This window comes from Kryptolebias marmoratus, linkage group LG10 (genome assembly GCF_001649575.2).
Source record: "Kryptolebias marmoratus isolate JLee-2015 linkage group LG10, ASM164957v2, whole genome shotgun sequence".
Classification (NCBI taxonomy): domain Eukaryota; kingdom Metazoa; phylum Chordata; class Actinopteri; order Cyprinodontiformes; family Rivulidae; genus Kryptolebias; species Kryptolebias marmoratus.
The window spans coordinates 14,704,099-14,729,015 of NC_051439.1; the positions used below are offsets into that span (position 1 = coordinate 14,704,099).

The following is a 24,917-nucleotide window of genomic DNA, read 5'->3' on the forward strand; positions in this document are numbered from 1 at the left end:
AAGGTAGAACAGAACCTAATATTAGCTGAACCACAGCTAAAATGAGATAACTGCAACTAAAAGCTAAAATGAGCAAAACCATGGCTATAAGCTCAAAATAACCTACTTTAGCTTATGTTAACAAATCAGTAGCTAAAAGTTAAAACGTACAAAGCAGAAGCTAAAAGCTAAAATGAGCAAAAACACTGAGTTTTGGTTTAAGTTTCCTCATCAAACTCAGCAAGACAATAAACATATGAATACTGAAAAAAGTTATGAACCAACAAGAACAACCCAAAATAAATAATGAAACTCAGGTTGCTGCAGTGGAAGTTTATGCATTCAATTGGGACTGAATGAACGTGTTCCAGGATGGTTTATTTTGATGCTGCTGTGAGACTAGACCTTAGAAAATATGCCAGTTTAAAACAAATACATAAATTACCTTAACAAGAAATTCATGAGGAAAATTAAAGTCTTTAACTCACAGCTACATAGGTGGACATTAGGGAAAAAGAATTAATGGGCATAATGTCCTCAAGTGGTTTGACAGTTTAATAGGAGCCATTTTCTTTTGGGAACAGCTACCCACACCTTTCATTATGTCAGATTAATAAGAATGGTCATATCCCTGTAAAATTACTGTTTTCTTCCTGTTCTCTTTAAAGTCACAAAACTTGGTAAACATAGGACCTTCCTCATGTTTGAAGCTCTAAATAAAAGTTGCTCTGACTGCACTCAGAACAATAATCATTAAATATTTATGCAACTATGACAAGTGAGGCTTTTTAAATAATGAATTTGACTTGTTAATGTCGCAGTCAGGCATCGTTTTGTGAAAAATGTGAGGTAATGAGTCACATTTACATTTGCAAAAGTATAAAATCCTCAGAGGGACCATCAGAAACTTGGCAAAGCTGTTACTTGCAGCTCTCAGCAGCAGGCTGCAGCCCTGCATGGTGCCTGAGGTGTGGTGACATGATGTGAGCTGACAGGTGGCACCACGGGTAATAGGGCTAAAACTCCCATCATGCAGCCTGCTGAGACCCGCTCCTACCACTCCGGCCGAGCAAACGTGCTTACCTGCTCAGCCACTTCTCATTTATTACTGCGTCGTGATTAAACGCTGCAGCAAAGTCACAACTAGACTAGATAAAGCTTTGAGGTTTAGGGACATTTAATTTAGAAGTAAAGCTAAAGGCTGTGTACACAAAATAGGTTAAAAACTATTTAAACTAGAAGGTTTTAACACCTCAAGCCAAAGTTTTATGCAAAGATGTAAAACAATGTGTAGTGCTCAAAGTATGGGTTAAAGATGACTTCCAGCTACCACCACACCAAATGTTAGCTCAATATCTCTAAAATAAGGTGAGTTATACCAATTTTTGTGTTTGATAAGTTAGCTAACTGTGGCAGGCATCTTGAATCTGGTCGACTACAAAAGTTAATCAGTTGTAGATGTACATCCAATGATTACTTTCTGTCCAGTGGTTCATGAGATATTTTGCTAACACCACACACAGATAAAACCATCGCTGGTTCTGCTTCGGCGGTGTGTAGCAGGAGGGACAGACGTTGCATCCTGCTTTTGTTTCAGAGCTTTTACGAAGTTGTGAAGCAATTTCTTTCGATAAAAACAAAACGAACCTTATTAGTTCTTCAACGATTTATTTGTTTTCCATCAAAAGAAATGCACAGATCAGCAAAGCTATTACATACAAATCGCCATACAATAGCAATTGTTTTTTTGTTCATGTCTGAGGAGGGATCAGTCAGTTCTATTAGTCATTTATACATTGTGTATCTTGAACATTTGAAGTTATGCTGCATTCAGCAACAAAATAAAACAAACCCTTGCTTTTCTTCCACGTTCAAAAAAAAAAAAAGTTCTGTCACAAACTACATACTGTACCTGGTCATTTACGGGTTACTGTACTTACATACAATAAAGAAAAGAAAAAATAAAACTGAAGTTTTGCATAGCTTCATTGTAATGTAGATACAGTACTGTAAGGCACTTTAAAAAGAATTTTAGGCATTTTATTTTTTTAAACCTTTTGCCACGTCATTCTACAAATTCACCTTAATATGCAACGTTACAACATCTGAATAAAACTTTTCTTTTATCACATTTTTGCGCACTAATCTACTAAACTTCTCTGCTTTTCGTTTGGCATTAAGTCTCAAGATCAACATTCATACATTGTGCATAATATTGACTGACACATTGTCTCATAACCCCACACGCCCACTATTTCTCAAAAACCAACAAAAAAAACACTAGAAAATAAATAATAATTTTAATAATTAAAAAAAAAAGAAATTGTGCAATAATTTGGGGTTATGTGGAGTAAAAGGCAACACACGCCGATAACATGTCCCAAATCTAAAAGAGGAGAAATAAGTCTGAGCACGTTAGAGGTCTGTTTTGTCATACTTTACCAAGTTTTACCTGCCTCCTCCGCTGTTTGTTTTTCTTTTTAAAAAATAGTTCTTGTGTTTGTTCTGGTGAAATCTTGCCAAAGTGGTGCTGGGCCGACTCTCTCTGTGTTGTATCTGTAGGTAGGATGTTTCCCGCATCACAGGGATACGGGCGAGACGGATCCGTCCGCTCTACCCAAGCTGATCTTCGTACTGCTTGCGGAAGCAGTCTCCAGCCGGGAAGAAATCCCAGCATCGCTCCTGATACATCTTCCACACGTACGACTCCTGCACAAACGTAGACATAGAGGTTTGTTGAAAATCTTAAGATCAGCTTAAGGAAAACTTCTTGTATTCATATTTCCATCTGTGTTTTATGTATTTTAATTGCCCACTGTTGAAGGTGAAGGCAGTAATAACTTTGTTTGTGTCTGGGTGTGTCCAGTTGTCTGTACTATTAGCAAAATATCTCATATAGCACTAAAATAATTTTAATGAAACTGACAGGGGATATGCATTCCTTTAAAAAAATGCTAGGCTTTTAATTTTGATATATGCTTTTCTTCTTATTCCCATTAGAATGTAACAATTTTTTAGTGCCTAACTGATTTGGTCCAAATCTTTCTTCTTGCCCAACAACAGCAGACTCTGCCTTTTCACTGAGGACAGGGGGGTTGAAGGACAAAAACAACCTCATAGTCTGCTGGTCGAGAATTTCTGCAGCCATATATTGTAGAAGAATAATGCTGTTTTTAAGCATTAATACTTGCAAGCAATCATAAAATGTATTACAGGCTGAATTTGTTTCAAATTTCTGCAGGAATTTCTGCATTTTTCAAATGTTCAAGACTAACAATACATTTAACTGAGTTAATTTATAGTGTTTTAAGCTGTTGCAGATGAGTCAGTCCCAAATTTCATAGAAACATCTTAGCATATTTTGATTACAGGTGGTTTCATAGAAGCAGAACATCACAGATGCAATAAAAAAGCCATGTTTTTTTTGTACAGGACTAATAGGGTCATAGTTTCAGACTGTAAGTAAAGCTGACCATAAATGAAAGCTGATGAACAATGTTCCTCTAATTTCTCAGTTAAACTAATAAGTTTTGACTCAAACAGATTAATGAGTTGGTCTGTGAAGGTGAAATTAGTTAAAGCAGCTTTAAAAGAGCAGACATGTCAATTATCTGTTAATCATTAGAATAAAAATAATACTCTACCTGACCAGTGTGCTCTGTTTCATCCTTATTGATGAGGTACATCAGGAAAAACCTTGATAAAAATGCCACAGCATGTTAGTTGTATTCTAAACTGGCTCCATAGTTACAGTTCAAGCACAAAACAGAGAGAGCAGAAAAGCCGTAATTGATTTCCACAACACTTGTAAAGGAAATGTCAATCTGTGTTCCCAGGAAGTTTAACAAATTCTAAAGCAGGAATCTAAACAAAGTAACACAAGTCCATCTTTGCCGAGTCGCCTGCTGTTCCCTAAATCAAGTGTGAATGGCAACGGGCCACTGTATCTCTGTGGGCGTCGCAGCGTGCACTATCGCGATGAATGCTGCGCGAGAGCATGCTTTCACAACCCTATTTTCCAATAAAGTTCACGGCATTAAAAAATAATGAAGCAGCTTAATGAGGTCGTCTCGCCTCCACTGGCCAGCCGACTGTGAGAGCAAATGGACTGAGACTTTGTGTCGGTGGTGGTTCTATACAGAATCACAGGAGTGCGGGAGACACGCAGAGAGGGAAAGATATCTCTAGGATTCAGTCATTTGCAGCTATTAGACACTAATGTGTTAATTTGATCAATTAAGTGGTTAAATTTAAAAAAAAAGGCACTGATAAAAACAAAATAAAATGAATGACCACAGTAATTCCCATTGGAGTTTATACTTACAGGTAGTTGGCTAAATTGTGCTCTTGCAAAGTGTGGGTCTCAAAGCCATGAGGCGTCGTGTCAAAATAATCATTACCGATGCCACAAATAAAACATTTGGTCTGAGGACAGAAAAAGATGAAAATATGATTATAGAAGGTGGTTTATTTCGCTCTCTGAGCTTTGTTGTGTGAGCTACAGTAATCAACAGTGGAGTTTGGCTAAATTTGGTTTAACGGACAGTTCATGTAGCATAATTGATACCATTAAGCCTGCAGATGCTATGGTTGTCTGGGCTGAGCGTGAGTAGAAATCATGTTTCATGTTGTACATTCTCAAATATTTCTCCATAAAGTTCCCATAACCACTTAAACAGCAAACTAGATATATTATATTCCCATTTTTTAAAAAAAGAGGAAAAAGTGCACTTTGGTCCTATTTTAGCCTGACAGACTGTGAATAAGGGGGTCTTAAAAGTCTCTCACGTGTTTAAACTCCAGAATAACCATAAACAGCTTTTAAATTCATAAGACATTATATAATAAATATAGAAAATTTTAATAAAATTGTCCATATATGTGTGATAATATTGCTGTTAAATATAAATGCATCTCTATCCACATTACAGTCACCAGAATCCACCAATTAAGGTCAGAATTGGCTTTTTTATCCCTAAAATGAGAATCAAACATCCTCTCACCTCCATGTCCTCTTTGACTTGTTCCTGCTGGTCTCTCAGCTCTCCAAAGGCATCAATGATCAAACCTGTAGCCAAAAAGAAATCACTGTGACTGTATCATGTATGCTTTATCCTAATGCTCTAAAAATGTAGTTGCGAGGTTATTGTAGATTGGCTTCACAGTTGGGAAGAAAAATACAAAGATTATAAGGTTGTTTTATGTAAATACCGGCTAAAAAAAAAGAAAATTTTCCGGATAAAAATGAAACAATTACCCTGGATGATGGCCAGCAGGATGACAATGACAAAGAAGAAGAAAGTGATGTCGAAAAGGATGCGGTAGAGCTCATAGGGATCCCCAGCGGGGTCCTCGATTTCATCCCCGATGCCCCCTCCTGCTCTCACTCCAACATACATGTGGAACAGATAGCACTGGGGAAACATAAGGAGACAAAGGGAGTCAGTTCAAAGGTGATATTGAGACATAGGTTGAACGTGAGTGTGAGCAGACTGAACGGCGACCTCTGTTTACCGTCATCATGTCGTCACACTTCATGTCCGGCTCATCGTCGTCCACGCTCTTGTTGTAGAACTTCCTGAAGAAGTTGAAGGCCACCACAGTGTAGAGATACACCACAACTGCCAGCAGGCCGACCGTCAACACCAGCTGCACAGAACAAGCGGAACATACGGGGCTCACTTCTACAGTTTTAGATGTGCTGCTTAGAAACTCAGACTATTTGTTCTCTAGCAGAAAAAAAAAATTAAAGGATTAAAGGATGCATATCGCCTGTCACCTTTCAGGCCAGTTTTAGCTGAACATCATCTTATGTTGGGAAATAACCTATAAATGACATTATCTGCAAAGTCACACTTGTCACGTTCAGAGAATGTGCTGGGGATAATGCTCATCTGCTACCACATCAGCAGATTGAATGGGATTATCTCCCAAAGTTAATCAGATGTAGATGTGCATACAGTAATTATGTCCTAAAGGTTTCATTAAAATCCATCCACTGGCTCATGAGACTTTTTGCTAACAGACAGAGTTGCATCCAAATAGCTAAAGACTACAATTTACACAAACATACGCAGCCTCCTTTGTGAGTTACTTCCAACCCCAGAGACGAAGGTAAAATTCAATTTTGATTTCTGCCTCTGGTCATTTAACAGTTGCTGACAAGATGGCAAGGACTCCTGAATGACGATGTCTGAGTCATCGGAGCTCAAAAGTCAAAAGTTCAGCGGAGCGTAGCTTAGTATCTATAAATTTTGCAAAGCTTCCTTCAACAAAAACTTCCCCAAACTAACTCATGAGGGAGAGGTGCAAAGATCAGATGAAAGGAGACATGCAGCGCATAAGAAAATTTAAAAATGAAACACCTTCCGTTCATAACATTAGAACGTTTTATAAAGTGACACAAGTCAGACGAATATCCTTGAACTTTGCAGCAAATGGAGATGTTTCCTCAATGGATTGTGAACTAAATCAAACATTAAAGCCTGGTTGGTTAAGTCAGATGACAGTTGGATACTTTCCTAATATGTTAGTTAAAACCAAAAGCATATTAAGTTGTTTTTTTTGTTCAGTCGTAATTATGTGAACATAAATACTCATAAGGAATGGAATACTGATCAGTTACTTTCTTTTCAGTGATTTTGTAAATGATATATTTTCTCTTCAAGAAGTCAAAAACAAGACATGAATTAATTTGTAATGCTGTTTAATATCAAATTTTATTTAAAAATGGTGTTTTCTTATTAATAATAGGCAAAAGCACAAAAGATTTTTATTGGAATTCCAAAAATGTCATCAGTAGGGCAGGAAATGTTTTATCTGGACGCTGGTATGAAGTTACAGATAGTGTGAGTTGGATAAATAAAATCTGTGTTTTGGTCACTTTTAAAAATAAAATATAAATGATTAAAAAAGGACAAAGAACTAAAAGGCCACAAGAGATCTGATTTTTGAATACTATGAAAGCTAATATTTAACTATGTCTGCACAAATCTGGAAACAAATATTTTTTATGTATTTTTGAGGTTAACAAATATGTCAGTACATCCTAAATAGTCATTAGATGGTATGATTCTGTGAAATCTGTGCAAATCTGTGGTTATAGACTTGACTCTGCATCATTTCGATTGTATAAACTTTAACCTCAGCCACCGACTCGGCAGTGACCCCTGCTGCTCAGACGAAGACTTGCATCCTCTTCCTCACCTGTTTGCCATTATGAGTGACAGAGGAAAGGATGGTGCGGAGTGTCTTGAAGCCCATGGCGATGTCCAGAAGATGTGCAGCAAAGAAGAAGTTGTTGTAGTGTCCCAGAATGGACATGGTGGTGTACCAAACCAGGTACAGGAATGACTGGTAAAGATATAAACCTGATCAGAAGCCTGTTCTCTTCTTATTACCACAATAAATTAATCATAAAAAATAACAAGAAAGAATAACAATTGAACCAGCTTGTATCAAACTCACATTGTCTGTGAACACCACCCCCATTTTCCAGATGTGGTACTTTGTATCGACTGAGCTCAACCTGGAGGAAGAGAAAAAAGTTTTAAAGAAAATTCCCATATTTTCAGTTTGACCTCTATTTTTCTATTAAGCAGTTCCAGCTTCAAGACTATTTATTGCTCTAATCTCATACCATGACACGAGCGAGGCCTCCTTGGCAACAGTTTCCTCTGTGGGATTGAAATCCAGAGCACTCTTGTCCAAACCCAGCAGCTCTGCTATCCTCTCGGCTCCATACAGGTCTCCGTACTTTTTTATTACCTACAAACAAAAGCCACAGAAAAAAAAAACATAAATGCAGAGGACGGACACTGAGGCTTACGTTTCATCCGATTTAATTTACAGCTTGTGTGCTTTATAGATTTAACTAAAATTATATTAAGCCACTTACTTTACGTTTGACAAATTTATCCCAGTAGTTGTTGGGAAAAGAACTGATTAAAACAAACAAACAAACAACAGGAATTAAGTCTCTGTTTGCAAAAGATTAGGATTCAAAGTTTAACAGTGGTTTTGTTGCTGACTTACGGAGTGTTGATGACCAGCCTGTCCCACTGTCCTTTAATGTCGTCATCGGACGGCTGCTCAGTGATGTAGAGGCCGGCAAATTCCAACTTCCTTGCTATCTCCTTTTCCCGCTTAAATACTACCAGAGGCACCTTATCACAACACAGGGAAAATGTTCAGAAATCAGAAGTTAAATTCACCTAAGTGAAGCTACGGAGGCAGCAGGTCAAGAAGAAATAGGCCTCTGACACGCTCCGGCTCCTCCTGGGCGATCCCGAGGCATTCCCAGCCTGTGAGGGATCTATAATCTCTCTGGTAGATTCCAGGTCTGGCCCTGGGTCTGTTCCCAGCAGGACGTGCCAGAGAAACCTAAAAAGGGAGGCGTCCAGGGAGTCATCCTGATCAGATGCCTGAAGCACCTCAGCTGAATCCTTTTAATGTGGAGGAGCGGCGGTTCTGCTCCGAGCTCCCCCAGGATGACGGAGCTCCTCACATTATCTCTAAGACTGAGCCACAGATTCTCTTCAAAGAAAACTCATTTCTGCTGCTTGTATCTCTTATATTTTAAATGGAGTTTGTTTTAAAGCCTGTAAGTTTGAAAATTTGAGTTTCTGGGCTGAATGGGGAAAGGCTGTTGTTTACATATTCAAATGTCATGAATGAAGTCAAAATGATGGGAAAAAAGTTAAGTAAAATTCACATGAGCTTATTCATGGCAAACTATGAAAACATATTAAACTATATTAAATGGTGCTGTTTGAACAAGTCTACTCCAGTTGTATTCCAGATATATAAGATAAGCAATTCTGAAATGCAGGTACGCACTAAGTGTAAACAAAGCACTTTAATCTGCATACTTTACTCAACATATCTAAGCCTAAATACGTACCAACAAATCAGAATTGTCGGAAATGGTTTGTGGTAGTTGGCAGCAGTTTTTCTTACAAATCTTTTGATTTAATGGCTGTAGTGTTTCCTACTTTCTGAAAAGTTTTTTGACCAGTCTTCATGGTATTGCAACGAGTACCTTTTAAAGACTAAAGTAAAAATGTCAAGAAATAAATGACATTTCAAGAATAAAGTTGAATGACAGTATGCATTCCCATCAGTTTGTGTAGTCTAAAACAATTACACTTTATTTTCAACATTACAACTTTATATTACTGATTTCTACAAATGAATATGTAAGACCTGTCACTGTACCTTTAAGTAGTAGTAGCCCACTACACACAGGAAAGAAATGATAGTGTGTAGTATTGCCAAACAGCAAAGCGTTGGTGCCATGTAGCCGGTGCTTTCCTGCAGCACAAAACACTCGAGCGCTCCTTCATCCTCCTCCTCCTCTCCAGCTCTGCCTCTACGGCTCCAGGGGTCTTCATCCTCTGGGTAATCACCAGTCACCTGAAAGTCAGTTTTTACCACAATTGAAGCCCTTCCAGCTACATGAATACCTGACTTTATACTGTACATCGGTAAGACTTCAATAACAACGGTACCTTGTAGAAGAGAAGAATGAAGTTGATTGCGAAAGCAACAAAAAGTGCCAAGAAGCGGAGGTTGTAGAAATTTCTCGCCAGATAGTTCTGTAAAACAAGAGTCAGGCCGTTTTCTACATGAGTTGCATAAATACATCACTGGCTTTTGCAATATTTTAAACAGTCCCGAGGCCTTTAGAAAAAAGGACTTAAAATCAGATTTGCTCCTCTTATTTAAGAAGAAATCCTCATCTGTGATACATAGTATTATAAATTCTGACTTATATGAAATCTTATTTTTATGTAATGCATAAATATAACCAATGTGAATAAAACTGTTACATAAGACCACCCAGTTTCCTTCTAACTTCATTCAGTTTTGTTTTTCTGTATCATAACATTTACTGCCATAAGAGCAGACAAAGCTCCATGGGAGTTTTTATTAAATCCATAAAATGATGCATGTTTGCTCATTAAGTTCTCTCTACCCTCACAACGATCTGGCTAACTAAACCCTTATTATGATTGTTATTTTATGAAGAGATATTATAAGGTTTAGGACATTGATTTAGGTGTATAAGATACATGAGGTATTCCTTGAATCAAGTTTTTTATGCTCACAATAAAATAGCACATCCTTGGAAAGATTAAGTTAAAGACAAAAATAATATTTTATAAATTAGACCCAAGTATGAAGAGTGCTCTGGTGAAACATCTGACCAGCATCTTAGTTTGATAGATTTCCAGGCCAGCGAAGAAGCTGGCCATGAAGGCCTCAGGTGGTTCTTTCCTCAGACCGAGCCTCTTCTTCGGGGCTCTCTTCTCCTCCATTGAGGGCTCTGGAGGGGCTTCATCTTTGGCCTTGTCATGGTCCTTTTTCTCTCCATCTTCCGAACTACAAGCATAAATTCTGTTAGTGACAGTTTGTGAGGAAAAGCATTTAAAGAAATATAGTGTGCATAAACAGACTTATACTTGCAACTAAACTAGAGTCTAGAGTTGCTGGATTTGGTTAAAGTTCTGACATTTTTAATGCTTAAATTTCTTATAAAAAAGGTTGTAGCAGTTCAAAAATTGCACTCACTCTCCTTTCTCTGAATCCGATTTGTAGTCTCCATTTACAGCCCTTTTCTTTGCAGCCAGCTATTGCAAAAAACAAACAAACAATAGTTTTGCCATTTTTTCTGCATTTAGATAAACTTCTGCTTAAAGAATGAAGACTAAAGTTATACTTATTCTGTTTGTTTAAATATGATTACTGACCTGTGCCTTTTTCTGCTTGACTGCACTGGCTATTGAAGGAGCATCTCCCACCACAACCTCTGATACGTCCCCCAAACCCGGTTCAGTCCCATGCTTGCCTTCCCTCTTGGGCTGTATGTTGAGTAGCTCGGCCATCAGGTCGGCCTCTGCTGCATCACCCTGAGCCATCTGACCCATCTCTTCCAAAGCCAACGCTTCATTTGCTTCCATCTTTTCTGTCTCCAGAACATCTCCGTGGATTCCAAACTGAGTGGGGTCTGGCATGTTTCCCAGAATATCTGTCACTTTCATGTTTTTGGCTCCTTCAACAAGGCCGCCCCCGAACAGAGTTGTCCACAAGATGTGGAAGAAACCCCAAACTAAGTTGTAGACAAAGTGGAAGAGGCCTGTGATGATCATCCAGAAGAAGGAGAAGAAGCCTCGCACCATCTCCCTCACACTCATCTTCCTGAATTTCCTGTACTGACGCCTCATGCTCTTGAGAGTTAGCAGCTGTCGAAAATTACAGAGGCTCTTTCTCATTGAGATGCAGGCAATGGTGAATGCGGAGGAAGACTCCATCATTACACTCTCTTCCTCTTCCTCCTCCTGGTCCTCCACCACATTTTGGCTCTCGTCCTCATCTTCGTCCGGATGCTCAACCGGGTCCGGCTCTGAAATCTGAGAAGCCAGCTGCATCTCAAAGATGGTGTCTTCACAGAAGTTAACAAACAGTTCCATCTTCTCGCTCTCTCCACCTTCGTTGACCACATCGAATATGAACTGCCGCTTTGACTCTTTCACCTGAGGCTTTTCCCACTGCGTACGACTCGACTCACTGATCTCAAAGTAGACCCTCTCAATACGTTTAGCGCCGCCCATGATCTCAATGCGACCCAGGAAGGGCTCAAAGTAGCTGAGGACACTTTCAGCAAGATCGAGGAAAGTGGACAGGCGAGCATCGTGGGGCATGTGCTCTGAGAGGTTTGTTAGCAACACGGCTACATTGAAGCCAATGTCCTTTGCTGGTTCATGAAATCTCTCGACAAACTGTTTATAGCTGAACATGTCATTCTCATCGGCCTCAGCACAGGAGAGGAGAAACTCAATCTCGGACTGGGAGTACTGTTTCTGGTTCTCCATGGACTTCTGAAAATCCTTCTTGGAGATGACGCCTTTGCTCTCAGAGTCATACTCCTTGAAGCTATCCGAGGTGGTCAAGTCCTTTAACTTGAGGAACATGTCAAAAAATTTTAGAATCATCTCCACATTGCTGGAAGATTCCACCAAGGTGTCCACCATTTGTTTACCGATAGTTCCATTGACAACATTACCTGTGAAAAAATAAAATTTGTTAAATAAAAAAATGTCAGTAAACACATTAACAGGCAACATTACCTGTACAGATAAGGCAAATCTATCATTTCTCTTTAATTTGTGAAAGTTACAAACCCTCTAGGAGAGAGAGCATCATGACTATCATATCTTGCTGCAGGTCTAGAAGCTCCTTCAATAACTCAATCTGACTGGAGTCCTGTTGGGAGAAAAGAAAAAGGGGAAAACTCTGAGTATATCACACAAACCACTGATGGCCTCCCTGGATGGATTCTTTGAACACCATTTGAACAGATCAAGGCCTTCTCAGACTCTGCTGGGGCCTAGAAGGTCCCTCTACATAACATCCATCCATCATTACCAGGGCTGATGTTATTTCACTGTCTGAGAGCAGATGGCTGGGTCAGTCTGACTCATTTAGGGTCTCTATGGATCCTGTATTGAATATCCCATAAATCTAAACCTAACTTCGATGGGCTAAATTTAACCCTTCCACCTGTGCTTTCTCTCATCCTGGCTTCTACTGTCAAACCCTAATCCACTGTGATGACTATAAGATAAGGTTAGGAGGATGTTTTTATCCCAATAATGCTTTATTGGTCGTATCATTGATGGAGTCATATATCAGTGCGCTAAATGGGAGGTCGTGTAACTGTCCTGCAGCAGCTTGAGGTTATTCTTGAAGCTGGAGAGCCCTCTAGTGGCATCAGTAGTATTCACATTTTACATCTCAATAACAGGAGAACTGACTCCAAAACCACTCTGTTTGTCTTGAATTTAATTTGTGACTTTGACTGGAATTTGCTGATAATTTTAGCTTTTAAAAGCTTTCAGTAGCAAGTTTTTATAAGCCTCTCTGACCCATAGCACAACCTGTAGATGTGAATAAAAACTAACTAAATAAATAAAAAGACAATAAAAACTTTTAAACAATTAAAATAATATGACAAACATATCTAACTGCTCACATAAAGCACGTACCTGGGATAACTTCATCTGCATGTTGGCAAAAACATGCAGGAAGCCCACCACTGCGTCCCACAGCCTGCTGTGAGCCAGACTCTGCTGATTACCAATGCAAGGACCCTGAAGCGCAGGGAATAGAGAAATAGCTGAAACATTCTCTTAATGTAAAAGACCTGACAGCTTTATTTATATAGTGGTAATGACATTTAACTGTGGAGCAGAGTGTTATAATAAAGTACCTGAATATACTCCGTTAAAGAGTTGAAAACCTGTTTGGCGACCGCTAGAGCTTTCGAGAAGTTCCTCTGCCCAGCCTCATCAATGATGTCCTTACCAGAGTAGTACCAGTAGAAATCACTGATGGATTCCTAAATAAAAAAAGTTGCAAATAAATGACTTGTATATCCTTTTTTTCTTAGAAATACTAAAGATCGTCATGTCGCAATGTGATACCTGGAGTCTGAGCAGGTAATCAACTGTACTGATGATGATATTGACTGTAGTTGTATTCCCTGTCTGAGTTCTCAGGAAATTTTGAAAATCTAAACAGCAGGTAGAAAAGCATCAAGCACAAAGAGCAACTTGCTCCACCAAAACGACACAATACAATCTTTGCAAAAAAAAAATAAAAATAAAGCATACAGCCATAATGTTTGAGATTTTGACGTCTGCAAGTCCACCCACCGTTATTGTGGCCTTCACATAGAAGCTGCAGGAACCTAAAGAGATCCTTAGTAAACTCATCATTCTGCAGAACCTTGGAACCTGAGAACAGGAAATGAGGTCACTTGTATTTTCGGTCACAGGAAGCTCAGACACTTGTGACTTTTTATGCTTATACAGGCATCAGAGCTTGCATAGCTTTTGCCTCCTTATCAAGCTGCTGTCTTGTTGTCAAACAGTCCTAAATGATATGCATCATATTGTTTAGAGCACAAACAAAAGGTCAAGTGCATCAATTCAAAATTAAAAGTTGAAATAGTACTGAGCTTTGTTGGTTGGTTGGTTAAACCAACAAAGCTTTTGAATATTTAGTTCTTAAGGCACACTGGTTAGTAGGATAAGGTATAAAGGGTCCCAAACAAATAACAAGCAATGACTTCTTATAGAAGAGGAAGGAAACAGATTTAGTCAACTTTGAAAGCCTGATCGTAGACTAATGCCAAAAGAGCAAGCATGCGGTATTTCAGTCCAGAGTACAAATACAGAGGCTATATTGCATTCAGAAAAAAAATAGAGGAGGAGGAAAAGGGAACAGAGAAAGAAGGGTGCAGGGCGGAGAGCAATCAAGATATCAGCATTGCATAAAATGAGTAGAATCTAAACCGTGTATTTACCCCGCTCACTCACGTTGACTGCGACCGATGACATAAAAACATGATCGGAAGGAAACAAAGAAACAAAACAAAAGCAGACATAAGCAAAGGAGAAGACATTTAGATTCAATCAGAAGAAGTAGGAACAAGGAAACAAAATGATCGGACTGCAGATATAGAATTTACAAACACTGATTTTGCGACATTGACATATAGAGACAATTCTTCCAGTCTTGACGTACGATCTGCTCACTAGGCAGGCGTTTAGAGATTAGACAAAGTATTAGTTACCATCACTTATGCCTGATCTTATGAAGTGAAAATGAGCTACGGCGTGTATGAGAAAAACATAATTATTTACTGTATGCAACCCATCAGCTGGATTAATTAGTGCACCTTTAAGCAAAATGTGTTGTTGAATATGAGTGTTTTTTAGGTGGTTGTAAGTTTGTAAGGCCCAGACAGGACTTGGACATACAGTAGCACAGGCTCACCTGCAGGATGACATGGCAACATGAAACAATAAAGAAATGACATGGAGATGGACTTCAGCAGTAACAAGCTTAAAAACAAATGTTCTGTTGAGTTAATACTAGGCCATTAGCTTTATAGTCCTTTTACAAGACATTGTGATCCAGGAGGAGACAAATCAGGTCAAAAGGAGTTTTGGATTGCGGATTTTCAACTTTGACGCAAACATATTGCAGTTATTTATTCTGCCATGGTAAACTGAGAAATTATTGCTATTTGTGTCATCATGACTAAATATGTCCATATAGAGGACATATAGTCAACTGCTCTCAGTGTTATAACACAGCTAAAGGTGCATCGGAGAGTTTACCGTAGTTTTCATCCTCACTTACTTGATCCCTCTTCAGTAACCATCCCCAGACCTTCAGCTTTGTTTTGCCTTTCAAAAGCATTCAAATCCAGGACACTGTCAGAAAAACAGACAAAATCAAAACTAACACATGCTGAATTTCAGCAAGTCTATTAGGTTGTATTCTACTGGGTTTAAAACTGAAACTTGCAAAAAAATTAAAAACAGAACAAATAGTAGTCTGGATGTCTGTATCTGATTAAAACACCTGAATAAATGTTTCAAATCATGCTAATATTTAAAATTTTCTCCATCATGCAGATTTCGAAGGCAGCTAAAACAAACGAAGAGGAAAAACAATGTGGCAAATTTGGAAAACAGTTATTCAATTTTAGGCAAACAGCTTTTATTATTTTATTTCTTTCATTTGGAACACAGGTTGTTTGTTAAAATCCTGTATGCATATAAAACCTGTAGCTGAAACATGATCAGGACAATTTCCTCAGCTTTGGCAAAACCTTTTCATAATCGCAGAAAAGGTTTTACGGTGTTGCTGCATGTGAGGATAAAATGGTGCTGACACAGAAAACAAATCCTATTAAACATGGACCGAATGATCAAGACTGATTCACCTGCACGACATCATCAGCCCAGACAAGCTTTTGAAAAACCCAACATCTCTCTTCTCCTTCAGATAGTCCAGCATTTTCTGCATCAGAATAAATGTATGATTAATAGTGACACTAAAGCTATTCATTCTTCAACACAAATAGTGCTGCACACCTGCTGGACCAGAATGTTTCCCCCGTTGAGGACAGAAATACCCAGTTTGAGGGTGAAAGTCACAGTAGCACCAAGACGACCTGAGAGGACACATCACATGATAGTTGGGCCGAATTTGGCTGCTTCAGGACGGCACACAGATGATCAGTGTTTGTTTCCTCACCTTTGCTGGCACTGATCATCTGCAGCACCATCTCTGCGGCTCCTCGGTCGTGCAGTCGGGCTTGCTGATACAGCATCTTCTGTTTCTCCATTTCCTTTTCCTGTTGCACATCAATAAGTGCAACATTTGTGAATATTATGTAGACCGATTAAAATAAATGAATGCAAAGTGTGATCGTACCTCAAATGTTTTCTCTTTTCCTCCCTCCTCTTCTTCACCTTCAGCGCAACTCTGAAAGAAAAAATAAACGTTAAACTTTCAAGAGTTTAAGTTTAGGAAATGCCAATTTCTGGCAGTTTTATTGTATGTTTACAGGAGCAAAAAAGCCATTTTGAAACGAGATTCTAAAATGAAAATGAGGTACCTTTGCCATCATATCTGCATAGGCAATATACAAGGGATCCTCTGACACAGAGCTAAAAAAAATAACACAATCAGGTTAGATTTCATCTGTAAATAATCTGTAAATAATAAACTGCAGCGATACATAGTAACATTTCTGACTACACAAAATATTCATAACCTTTTATAAAATCTGAATAATTTATGCCTAATGTTCTCCTTATTAGCTGAAAACGGAGCCAAAACAACCGTGTATCACAGATGGAGCAACCTGTGCCTGTGCCAGATGGCCAGGTGTGAGTCTGAGTGTGTATTTACCTGCATTCAGTCAGAGCATTGTGGCTGAAATGCAGAATGAGCTGGTGAAGAGGGTCTGGCTGCTTTCTGATCTCCTCCTCCTCCTCTTCTTCCACTTTAGGCTGCGTTTTCTGAACAAAGCCGCGTGAATCAGCAGTGCAGGTACGGCAGATACTCTTGTATGGAACATTAACATAAACTCTGGATGCAGTGATATTTAATGGCTTCTTTACAGAGTCACTTGTAATCAGAAGAAGACAAAAGCATGCACTAAACAGACCACATGCATGCACATTCTGACAGTCACATGACACATTGTCATACATGAATTCACGCACAAATGATTATGTTCAACAGTGCAAAATATGATTGAGTTAAGCATAAGTTTCTTGTTGTAGATACAGTAATCTGTCATTTGATCCCAAAGCCAAAAATAAACAAAGACATCTCATAAAATCAGACATCAGTAGTAATTTTCTTGGTTGACTGAATCAGTTGTTTCTTGCTATGCCCTTAGCTTCTTTTGTAAAATCCCACAGCTTTTCTTTCAAGTAATATTAAAAGATCTAACTTAATAAGAGAAAAACATAGCAAAAACTGCTACTACTACTTCTACAATGTGTTTTGTTAAATGTCATTATATTCTGTGAAAAGGCATTGTTTTTTATGCTGTTCTTATTTTATATTGTTATCATTTAGTTGTAATGTAAAGTAAAATGTTTCTTTTTTGTATAAATAAAATTGCCATTTTCATTATTTTCATTATTTTACGGTTACGTTGGTGAGACAGTGTTTTGTGGAATGTGATACACTTGGTTTAGTGTCTAAAGCATGCTAGTTGTGTTTTCTCAAATGTTACTTTTTTAATGATTTTTTTGGTACTTGCTTTGCTGTTCTGTTACTTAAAGTTTTATCTTTAGTATTTTGTAGAAGTTGTCCTCTCAGAGATACTGCTAAGTGTTTTGTTTTATGTTTTTAAAGAGATTTTTTACTATTTTCTTTGCAGAACCAAAGTAAAGGGTTACTCTTTTATGGAATACAACAGGCAGAGTACTTTTAAAGGGTTTTTGTTGTATGCGAATCTACAAAAAAAAATGTCTGCATGCTTTCATTACAACAACTTATGTGGATGAATCCTAGAAACCTATGTCTGAAAACTGAAGAAAGAAACTGAACTTGAAATGATGCTTTCTTACCTGTGTTAAACTAAACAGATGTCGATCAACATCAGGTGGCTCTGACATCAGCAATGATGTCATGCTTACCTAAAATGCGTCTTCTTCAAAAACCATGTGAAGATGAGGCGCGTTTGAATCATTTTTGACGGGCAGGAGTGCAGTATAAACGACGCATGGTCCACAGATATCACAATGAGGAAGGGGGAGAAGGGAGGCATGAATACTCACTGCAAGGTCCTGGACCAGCTTCTCCTCAAAAGAGTACTCCTCTGTTTCTATCCATATACTTTGATATGCCAGGAGGAAGAGGTTAATAGAACGATGCCTAGCAAGAGGTAAGAGGAAATTAGCCTGGGTTAGATAGGAAGAGTGCAAAAGAAGAGGGGAAGTCCTTTTAGGAGGTGTTAATACTGGTTAATTTCAGGGAAATGGCACATCCAACTGGTCACCTAACAGACTTTTGACAAAGTCATAACTTTACATTTTAAATTTAGTCCTTCACATTCTCATCAGCTGGCAGGAATACAGATGAGAATGACAGAAACAATATGACTGAATGTGCAGGGTTGTGCATCAGTTACATTAAATGGATTAAAACCAATATCAGGTTTGTTAGCTTCGCATTAGTGTAAACTTGAATGCAAGCTTGCAAAGATGCCAGAAAGTCTGCACGCAACAGCAATTTTTACTAAAAGCTATGGTCAATTGTTAGCTGTTCTTTGTAGGTTACCCAATCGTAAACCATCACTTATTTTGTTTAGCTCAAGAACTGCACATTATCCCTGCAAAGCATCTCATTCAGTGTGTTACATTACTGCAAATACGTGGACCAGTGAAGATACCAGAGAAAATCTGAGTTATAAAAACCTGAGGCGGAAACCGTGCCTGGAGGAAAGCAAGCGCAGCAAAGAGAGAACCACAAGCCAAACAGCAGTAACACTATAGGTTAGCACTTCATTACCGTCAGCATTGAGAGCAGACTGTCGTAGTCTGTGTTCTCATGCATTATCCCCAGCCAAATGTGTCGGTAGGAATTCATGAAGTAATTATTAGTTTTGTGCCTGATGGGATGAGGCAGAGGTACAACAGAGTGTAACACTGAGAACAGAACAAAGACTGAAAGAAGAGACAAAAGATAAAAGATGACATCTGAAAAAGCAGAATTTGTTACAGAAGAAGCCGCACGTCCTCTCATCTCGCGGAAAAAAAAAGATGCTCCTGCATCGTGCATAAGGTCTAGTAATTATTAACTATGCTGAGTCATATTTCACTGTCAACAGCTCTGAATAAATGAGTCATGCTGTCAAGCAGACGGCCATGTCTGAGCACATATTAAAAACAGCCACCCCCAAGGTTGGGCCTCATAATTGTTTTCCTCAATTCCGTGAGCCCCCTGCTCGACTTCCTGTGATTGAGTTACAGAGCAGCAGGCCGTAAAATTGCCAGTGTTCGTATTTTTCTACTCGTGTAAGTAGATCGCAGCTGCAGGCTTTGTGTGTTTGCTACAAACAGATAGAGGCAGTTCATTAATGCAGTGTCTGAACCCAGAAAGAGAGGAGTGAGTGTAGTTGGGGAGGTGACGCCACAGAATAATCTGCTGCACTTTTTCCCCTGTTTGCTCCAAGTACCACAAGGGAGATTTCTCTGATGGAGCGATGTCATCAACTGATTATCACAAAGCTGTTTAGACTGAGACATCACAAAACGAGCAACGAGCTGTGAACATTTCAGATGTAATTCTACACAGTAATACCTTGGCAGATTATAAAGTGGAGCCATTCGGAAGCAGGCGACAACCGCTCGCTTTCTCTGTTTGGACAGCAGCTTCTGCCAGACGCATTTTTTGGATCTCAGCGGCTGCTCCACCTAATGAGGGCAGAAAAAAAATGTTTTTATTGACCATCCGTAAATCTATTCTACACACAGCAAATCAGAGAAATAAGTCACTGCTGCAAAGTGGAATCTGTATTTTCAGTGCGCACACAGGCATTTTTCTGCACTCATAATTCATATTTTGGTGACTCATCCTAAACCTGACTGTTTTACATGCAAAGGGTTGAAAGAGAGATGCAAAGCTTTTACTGATGACTGAAGCTTTAGTCATCTATCATAAACCAAGTTGAAAGGATATTTTTTAACCAGATGGACAAATAGGCCCAGATATGTTGATTTACAGGATCAAGCAACAATGAAGTCATCCTGAATGTCACTGAAGGAAAGTTTGAGTTTAAAACATAAAAAATATATTATCTATATATCATTTTTGATTCTTCTGCAATCGAAGTTTCATAAGCATATAATTGCAGTAACCATCAAATCTTAACATATGATTCTGAATGTAAAAGCATTTTGACCTGTTCCAGGTTAAAGATGGCAGCAGAGATCCTCTGGATCCGATCCACAACTCGTTCTGGGTCAGGAGAGCACTCGGTCCTCATCACTATGTCCTTGTAGAGATTCAGCTGCCACCTCACAGCAGGGTCCTCTGACTAAGAGTTTAATTCACACCAGCATGTCACACAATATATTCAGTATGAGCTAAGATCACCTGCAAAAAGCTGCTCTGTAAGGATCTGCTTACCCTTTCTCGTAGGTGCAAATTCTGATGTATATGATCTTTGACCTCTTCATCTGTGTCTTTCTATTGGACAATGACAAGAAAAAACTTTCTATGACAAACATATAGTGTAAAAATGTGCAGCTTTAACAAAAGAGTGAGCTAAATAGCAAGTCAACAAAAGTGCAAAAGGAAGGAGAAAAACTGGCATTCTCTTTTATGGTAGTGAATAAAGTGATTTATATTTTTAACCCAAGGTTAAACTATAAAAGTACTCTGTTAAATGTAAAAGGGGTCATCTGAAAATGTTACTGAAGTGAGTCAAGAAAATGTTTTAAATATTCAAAGCACTAATGTATAAATAAAAAAACATAGATTTTAGAACTCATATAAATAAACATTTTATACAATTTCATTTATTTTCTCCGTTAACTGACTGGTATGGAAAATTCAAAAGTAAACAATAAAAACCTATCGATATAACATGTGTATCAATTCCTTATAAACTAATCTTTTAACTGTACATCTATAAACCTTTAAGTAGTTTCAATAAATAACATTTTAAATTCTTTATATGTTTTGTGAGCAAAAACTGTAATTTATAAAATTACAAGTTACTGAAGCTGTCAGATAAAAGCAGTGAAAAATAAATAAAGCGTAGTGAAGCAGAAACCCTGAAATGAAACACCTAAAAGTATCTCAAATTTATGCTTAAGTTTTAAACTAAGACCCCATGCCATCTGTTAGGATTCAGCTACTACCACACCAAGTCTGAGCTCAGTAACTGTAAAACTGAACAAGTTATAGCCATCTTTGTGTTTATTAAGGTATTTGATCATCATTCCTGTACGTGTTTCCTCACCATGAGGTAGCGAGTCTTGGCAAGCGAGATGAGCTCCTGATCGCCGGGGGTACACATGTTCAGACCAATTGGCAGCATCTTCTTCAGAGCAGCCACGATTAGCGAGGTCTGGATGGAGTAGAACTCACCACGCCTCTTCTTGTGTTTCCTCTCCTGGTCTTGTCCTCCAGACTGAAAGGTTAATCATATCAACCTCAGAAAACACATGCTAGAAAATAAAACGTGGGAGCTGGAAGCTGCTGAATAAGTTTAGCCTCTAAAGGTAGCTGCACTAAGACAAATATTTTGTATTAAAAAAAAATAATACTGCATCTGATCAAAAGCTGAAAGCAATGGGGCCATTTATTTTTCAAGCTTTGCAAAAATCTGTGAACAGACAAAATTATCAGTGCCACTGAAGCCTTAGCAGTGTGGTCTCACACGTCAAAGCAAAACTGCTTCTATTACAGCTGCGACATTTTCTCTGGGATGCAAAACTATGTTACTGAACCAAACTGGAGCAGCTGTCTCAGTGCAAACAATTATCTTCATATCAGCAAAGACATATACTGTATATACACAGACACACACACACACACATACACATAAACATCTTCGTGACACATTGACTTGAATAACATAAATATATACTATAACTACTGGCCAAACAGAAGATTATCGACATCAATCACCTGAAAACATACAAATGAACACATGATTTACAGGAGAAGGACAGAGTTTCTTTACTCGAAATGAGATGTGTTTCGCTCATAACGCAATGAGGAATGACCAAATTGACCACGTCTCGTAGAATGAAAAATGGAGGCCACAGATAATCAGGTAATATAATATATAACTACACTAAAGAGTATTATAGCACATCAGCACAAGCTATTGGCTTTTCTGCTTGGTAGAAATGGCATGGAAGCCAATAAGCTGGCAGGTTAACAGCTCATGCACTGCATCACTCTACCTTTTCCTTAAAGGACTGTTAGAGGGACAGAGAGATAGAGGAAGACAGACAGAGATAAGCAGATAGAAAAAGGAATGAAAGTGCAGTTAGTGAAGGTGCAGGGTCCTCACATGAGCATGCACCGCAATGAAAAAAAAACAAAACATTTCTTTGCCTTTAAAAAAACTGACCCAGGCAGTCAAGGTTTTACATGCACTCCTGTGACGCTAGCAAGGGTTGAGGAATGAAAATTAGTTTGTTTTATCAACCGTGCACGTGTATTCACACTCACAATATACACACATAGGATTTTTTTTTTGCATAGGTTGCATATTGTGGTCCTTTAAATTTAGATGCAAATGAGCCTCACTTGTAAATTTCTTTGTCCCAAATGTGTGTGTATCCTTGTGCAGTAAGTGTTTCCACTTAAGGTTTGAGTTTTCTCATGTTAACATATGAGCACATGTACATACACATTAATGTTTTGACATGGCAGAAAACATGTTAACATGGTCCCATTTGCAGTGTGCTGGTAATCATCCCGTAGAAACATTGACATACTAAAATATTTTCTGTCAAAAATGAGTCAAAGAGAATTAATCTGCTGCAGTGTAATGTCCAGAACATAAGGTGGCAGTGTTGGGAGGAAATAGGTTGGAAGAAAACTTACCTTTGACATCTTTGTTTTGTTGTCTCCAGTCAAGAAGGAAAGATTGTTGATTTCGTTCTGCACCACAAAGTTCTGCTCTTCTCTTTTAAAATTCTGAAAATAATGACAAAGCATCAGCAATATTTATGGTCTGAATTCATAAAGAATCATGCGGTTTGAGCATGTGACTCACATGGGACTTGCACCAGAGGATAAATATCTCTGCGACCATTCTGAAGAGCTCATTGGAGTCTGTATCTGGTTCTTTCAGCCACCTGGACCTGTAACCCCAGAGGAAATTTATTTCACCTTCTGCTCTTTTTCTTCAGACAGTAAGATCAATGTAATCTCAGTCAGTTAACCTGTTGTTGTCCACATAGCGGATGAGCATGGGGTAAAAGGCATACAGATCCCTGCAGAGGATGGCAAACTCATCCAGGATGAGCAGCTCGGCCTCCTGGGTGTCTCCTTTACAGTCTGCCTTAAGAAGCTCCTCTTCAGCCACCACCTTCACCGTCTTCTTCTTGAGTTTCTCCAGCGTGGGTAAGAAGTGGCTCTTCAGCAAGTCTGCACGAGCCTTACCGATGATGGGCTGCACATAAACTGAACAAAGAGGAAGACATTGATTTAAATCCATTCTGTTTAATCGAATCACTGCACAGTGTGGAGCTTTGATTTCCTCTACCTGCGATTCTCTTCATCCACGAGGCCTCGTCGATGCCCAGGTTGTTGTTGAGGATCTTGAGGATGTTGCCGAGGATGAGGCTGAGGTGCTCCGAGGTGACGGTGGTGCAGCAGATGCTACTCCCGCTGGCGGGCTGGTTTTCAGGACCCCTCTCCCACCAGTAGGACAGATAGTTGCACAGCATGGGCAGCACCACCTCGATGACGTGGGGCATCTCGGTGTACCGTGCTCCAGACTCAGCCATGTCATTGATGTCTTTCATGAGGCCATCAAGCCGCGGCATCCCTGGACACATCTCTTCAACTGATTCTTGTATTCCAAGGACTGAAACAACCCATGGGATTCACATTACATTATATAAATTTATCATTTCTGCTTTGAAAATGGAAGTCTTTCGCTTTTAAATATGTGAACTTACCGGCTCTGTCTCTGACGCTTTTGGTATTAAAAACAGAGCAGGGGTTGTACGTGTTAAGCTTTGGCTCCAGGAAGGCTACAGGCATGGCCCCAGCCAGAGTGGCCAGACACTGACCGAGAGCTGGCAACTGCCTTTTGGGACACAAATTAAATAAACTGCAACAGGTTTCTTTTGCCAACATTTTGTTCATTCAATACAACATTTAGGCTGAGGATACCTCTCCACATAAATGTTTTTCCCAGTCCCCAGTGCATAGAGGCTGGTTAGGATTCGATAGCAGGACACTTGAACATCATCCACTGGGAAAAAGCACAAATAAAAATTAGGAAACTCTAGGTGGCTGCAGATAATCTTGCTGTACAAGACTGTGCAAAAATTGTAAAATATCACTACTTTCTTCATGTTTTGCAAACAAGAATTCAGACCTTCATGCATTTTTAAAATGGTCTTGATCAACAGTTGTCAAGGCTTTCTACAACTCTGTCAGTGTTTTCTTTTGACCAATTTTTTGTGCAGCCCTTGTCTTGACTTGACTTCCAACACATCCTCTCAGCAGACCATCACACAACCTCAGCAAATTCTTTGGAATACATGATCACCCTTTGTAAATGTCTCCCCTGCTATTATGTCATGCTTCTTCCTTTAATAACATAATCAATATCATGAGAGGAGCACATAAATAAAAAATATCCAGCCATGAAAAACACATCCTTAAGCATTTGCAAATGTGAAGCCAAGTTAGAAGCACAGATATCATTGTGACTTCATCATCAAAGCGGAAGATTTTCCACAAACATTACCCTGCGTGGCAGTAATGAGGTTGAAGGGATACGAACCCTGCTTTTTAAAACACTGTGCAAATCGTTTCACCTTCAGGAACTGTGCAACCATGCATTGTAATAAACT

General features: G+C 38.9%; 1 protein-coding gene across 7 annotated transcripts in view; it reads right to left on the minus strand.

Annotated features, from left to right (window-relative positions):
• Window positions 1–1,581: 1,581 nt before the first annotated feature.
• LOC108234815 (ryanodine receptor 3) overlaps window positions 1,582–24,917 on the minus strand; it is a 95,081-nt gene continuing 71,745 nt past the window's right edge. For 2 of the 7 annotated variants that reach the window (XM_017414330.3, XM_017414337.3), the window contains 41 exons: window positions 24,229–24,310; window positions 24,012–24,142; window positions 23,594–23,917; window positions 23,271–23,511; window positions 23,102–23,189; window positions 22,930–23,022; window positions 22,281–22,295; window positions 21,329–21,499; window positions 20,491–20,550; window positions 20,264–20,398; window positions 19,663–19,775; window positions 18,138–18,234; window positions 16,753–16,862; window positions 16,457–16,508; window positions 16,273–16,323; window positions 16,093–16,192; window positions 15,930–16,009; window positions 15,779–15,855; window positions 15,190–15,263; window positions 14,348–14,365; window positions 13,695–13,775; window positions 13,464–13,552; window positions 13,250–13,378; window positions 13,026–13,130; window positions 12,162–12,243; window positions 10,731–12,043; window positions 10,552–10,610; window positions 10,188–10,362; window positions 9,489–9,575; window positions 9,196–9,393; window positions 8,014–8,144; window positions 7,877–7,919; window positions 7,619–7,746; window positions 7,447–7,507; window positions 7,186–7,332; window positions 5,494–5,628; window positions 5,237–5,393; window positions 4,983–5,047; window positions 4,304–4,404; window positions 3,624–3,675; window positions 1,582–2,688 (listed from right to left, as the gene is read on the minus strand). In XM_017414330.3, coding sequence (XP_017269819.1) covers window positions 2,593–2,688; window positions 3,624–3,675; window positions 4,304–4,404; window positions 4,983–5,047; window positions 5,237–5,393; window positions 5,494–5,628; window positions 7,186–7,332; window positions 7,447–7,507; window positions 7,619–7,746; window positions 7,877–7,919; window positions 8,014–8,144; window positions 9,196–9,393; window positions 9,489–9,575; window positions 10,188–10,362; window positions 10,552–10,610; window positions 10,731–12,043; window positions 12,162–12,243; window positions 13,026–13,130; window positions 13,250–13,378; window positions 13,464–13,552; window positions 13,695–13,775; window positions 14,348–14,365; window positions 15,190–15,263; window positions 15,779–15,855; window positions 15,930–16,009; window positions 16,093–16,192; window positions 16,273–16,323; window positions 16,457–16,508; window positions 16,753–16,862; window positions 18,138–18,234; window positions 19,663–19,775; window positions 20,264–20,398; window positions 20,491–20,550; window positions 21,329–21,499; window positions 22,281–22,295; window positions 22,930–23,022; window positions 23,102–23,189; window positions 23,271–23,511; window positions 23,594–23,917; window positions 24,012–24,142; window positions 24,229–24,310 — 5,546 coding nt within the window. In that variant the 3' untranslated portion in view covers window positions 1,582–2,592. The remainder of the gene's footprint in view (window positions 2,689–3,623; window positions 3,676–4,303; window positions 4,405–4,982; window positions 5,048–5,236; window positions 5,394–5,493; window positions 5,629–7,185; window positions 7,333–7,446; window positions 7,508–7,618; window positions 7,747–7,876; window positions 7,920–8,013; window positions 8,145–9,195; window positions 9,394–9,488; window positions 9,576–10,187; window positions 10,363–10,551; window positions 10,611–10,730; window positions 12,044–12,161; window positions 12,244–13,025; window positions 13,131–13,249; window positions 13,379–13,463; window positions 13,553–13,694; window positions 13,776–14,347; window positions 14,366–15,189; window positions 15,264–15,778; window positions 15,856–15,929; window positions 16,010–16,092; window positions 16,193–16,272; window positions 16,324–16,456; window positions 16,509–16,752; window positions 16,863–18,137; window positions 18,235–19,662; window positions 19,776–20,263; window positions 20,399–20,490; window positions 20,551–21,328; window positions 21,500–22,280; window positions 22,296–22,929; window positions 23,023–23,101; window positions 23,190–23,270; window positions 23,512–23,593; window positions 23,918–24,011; window positions 24,143–24,228; window positions 24,311–24,917) is intronic. The other 5 variants (XM_017414364.3, XM_037977910.1, XM_037977912.1 and 2 more) reach the window with 3 other exon arrangements.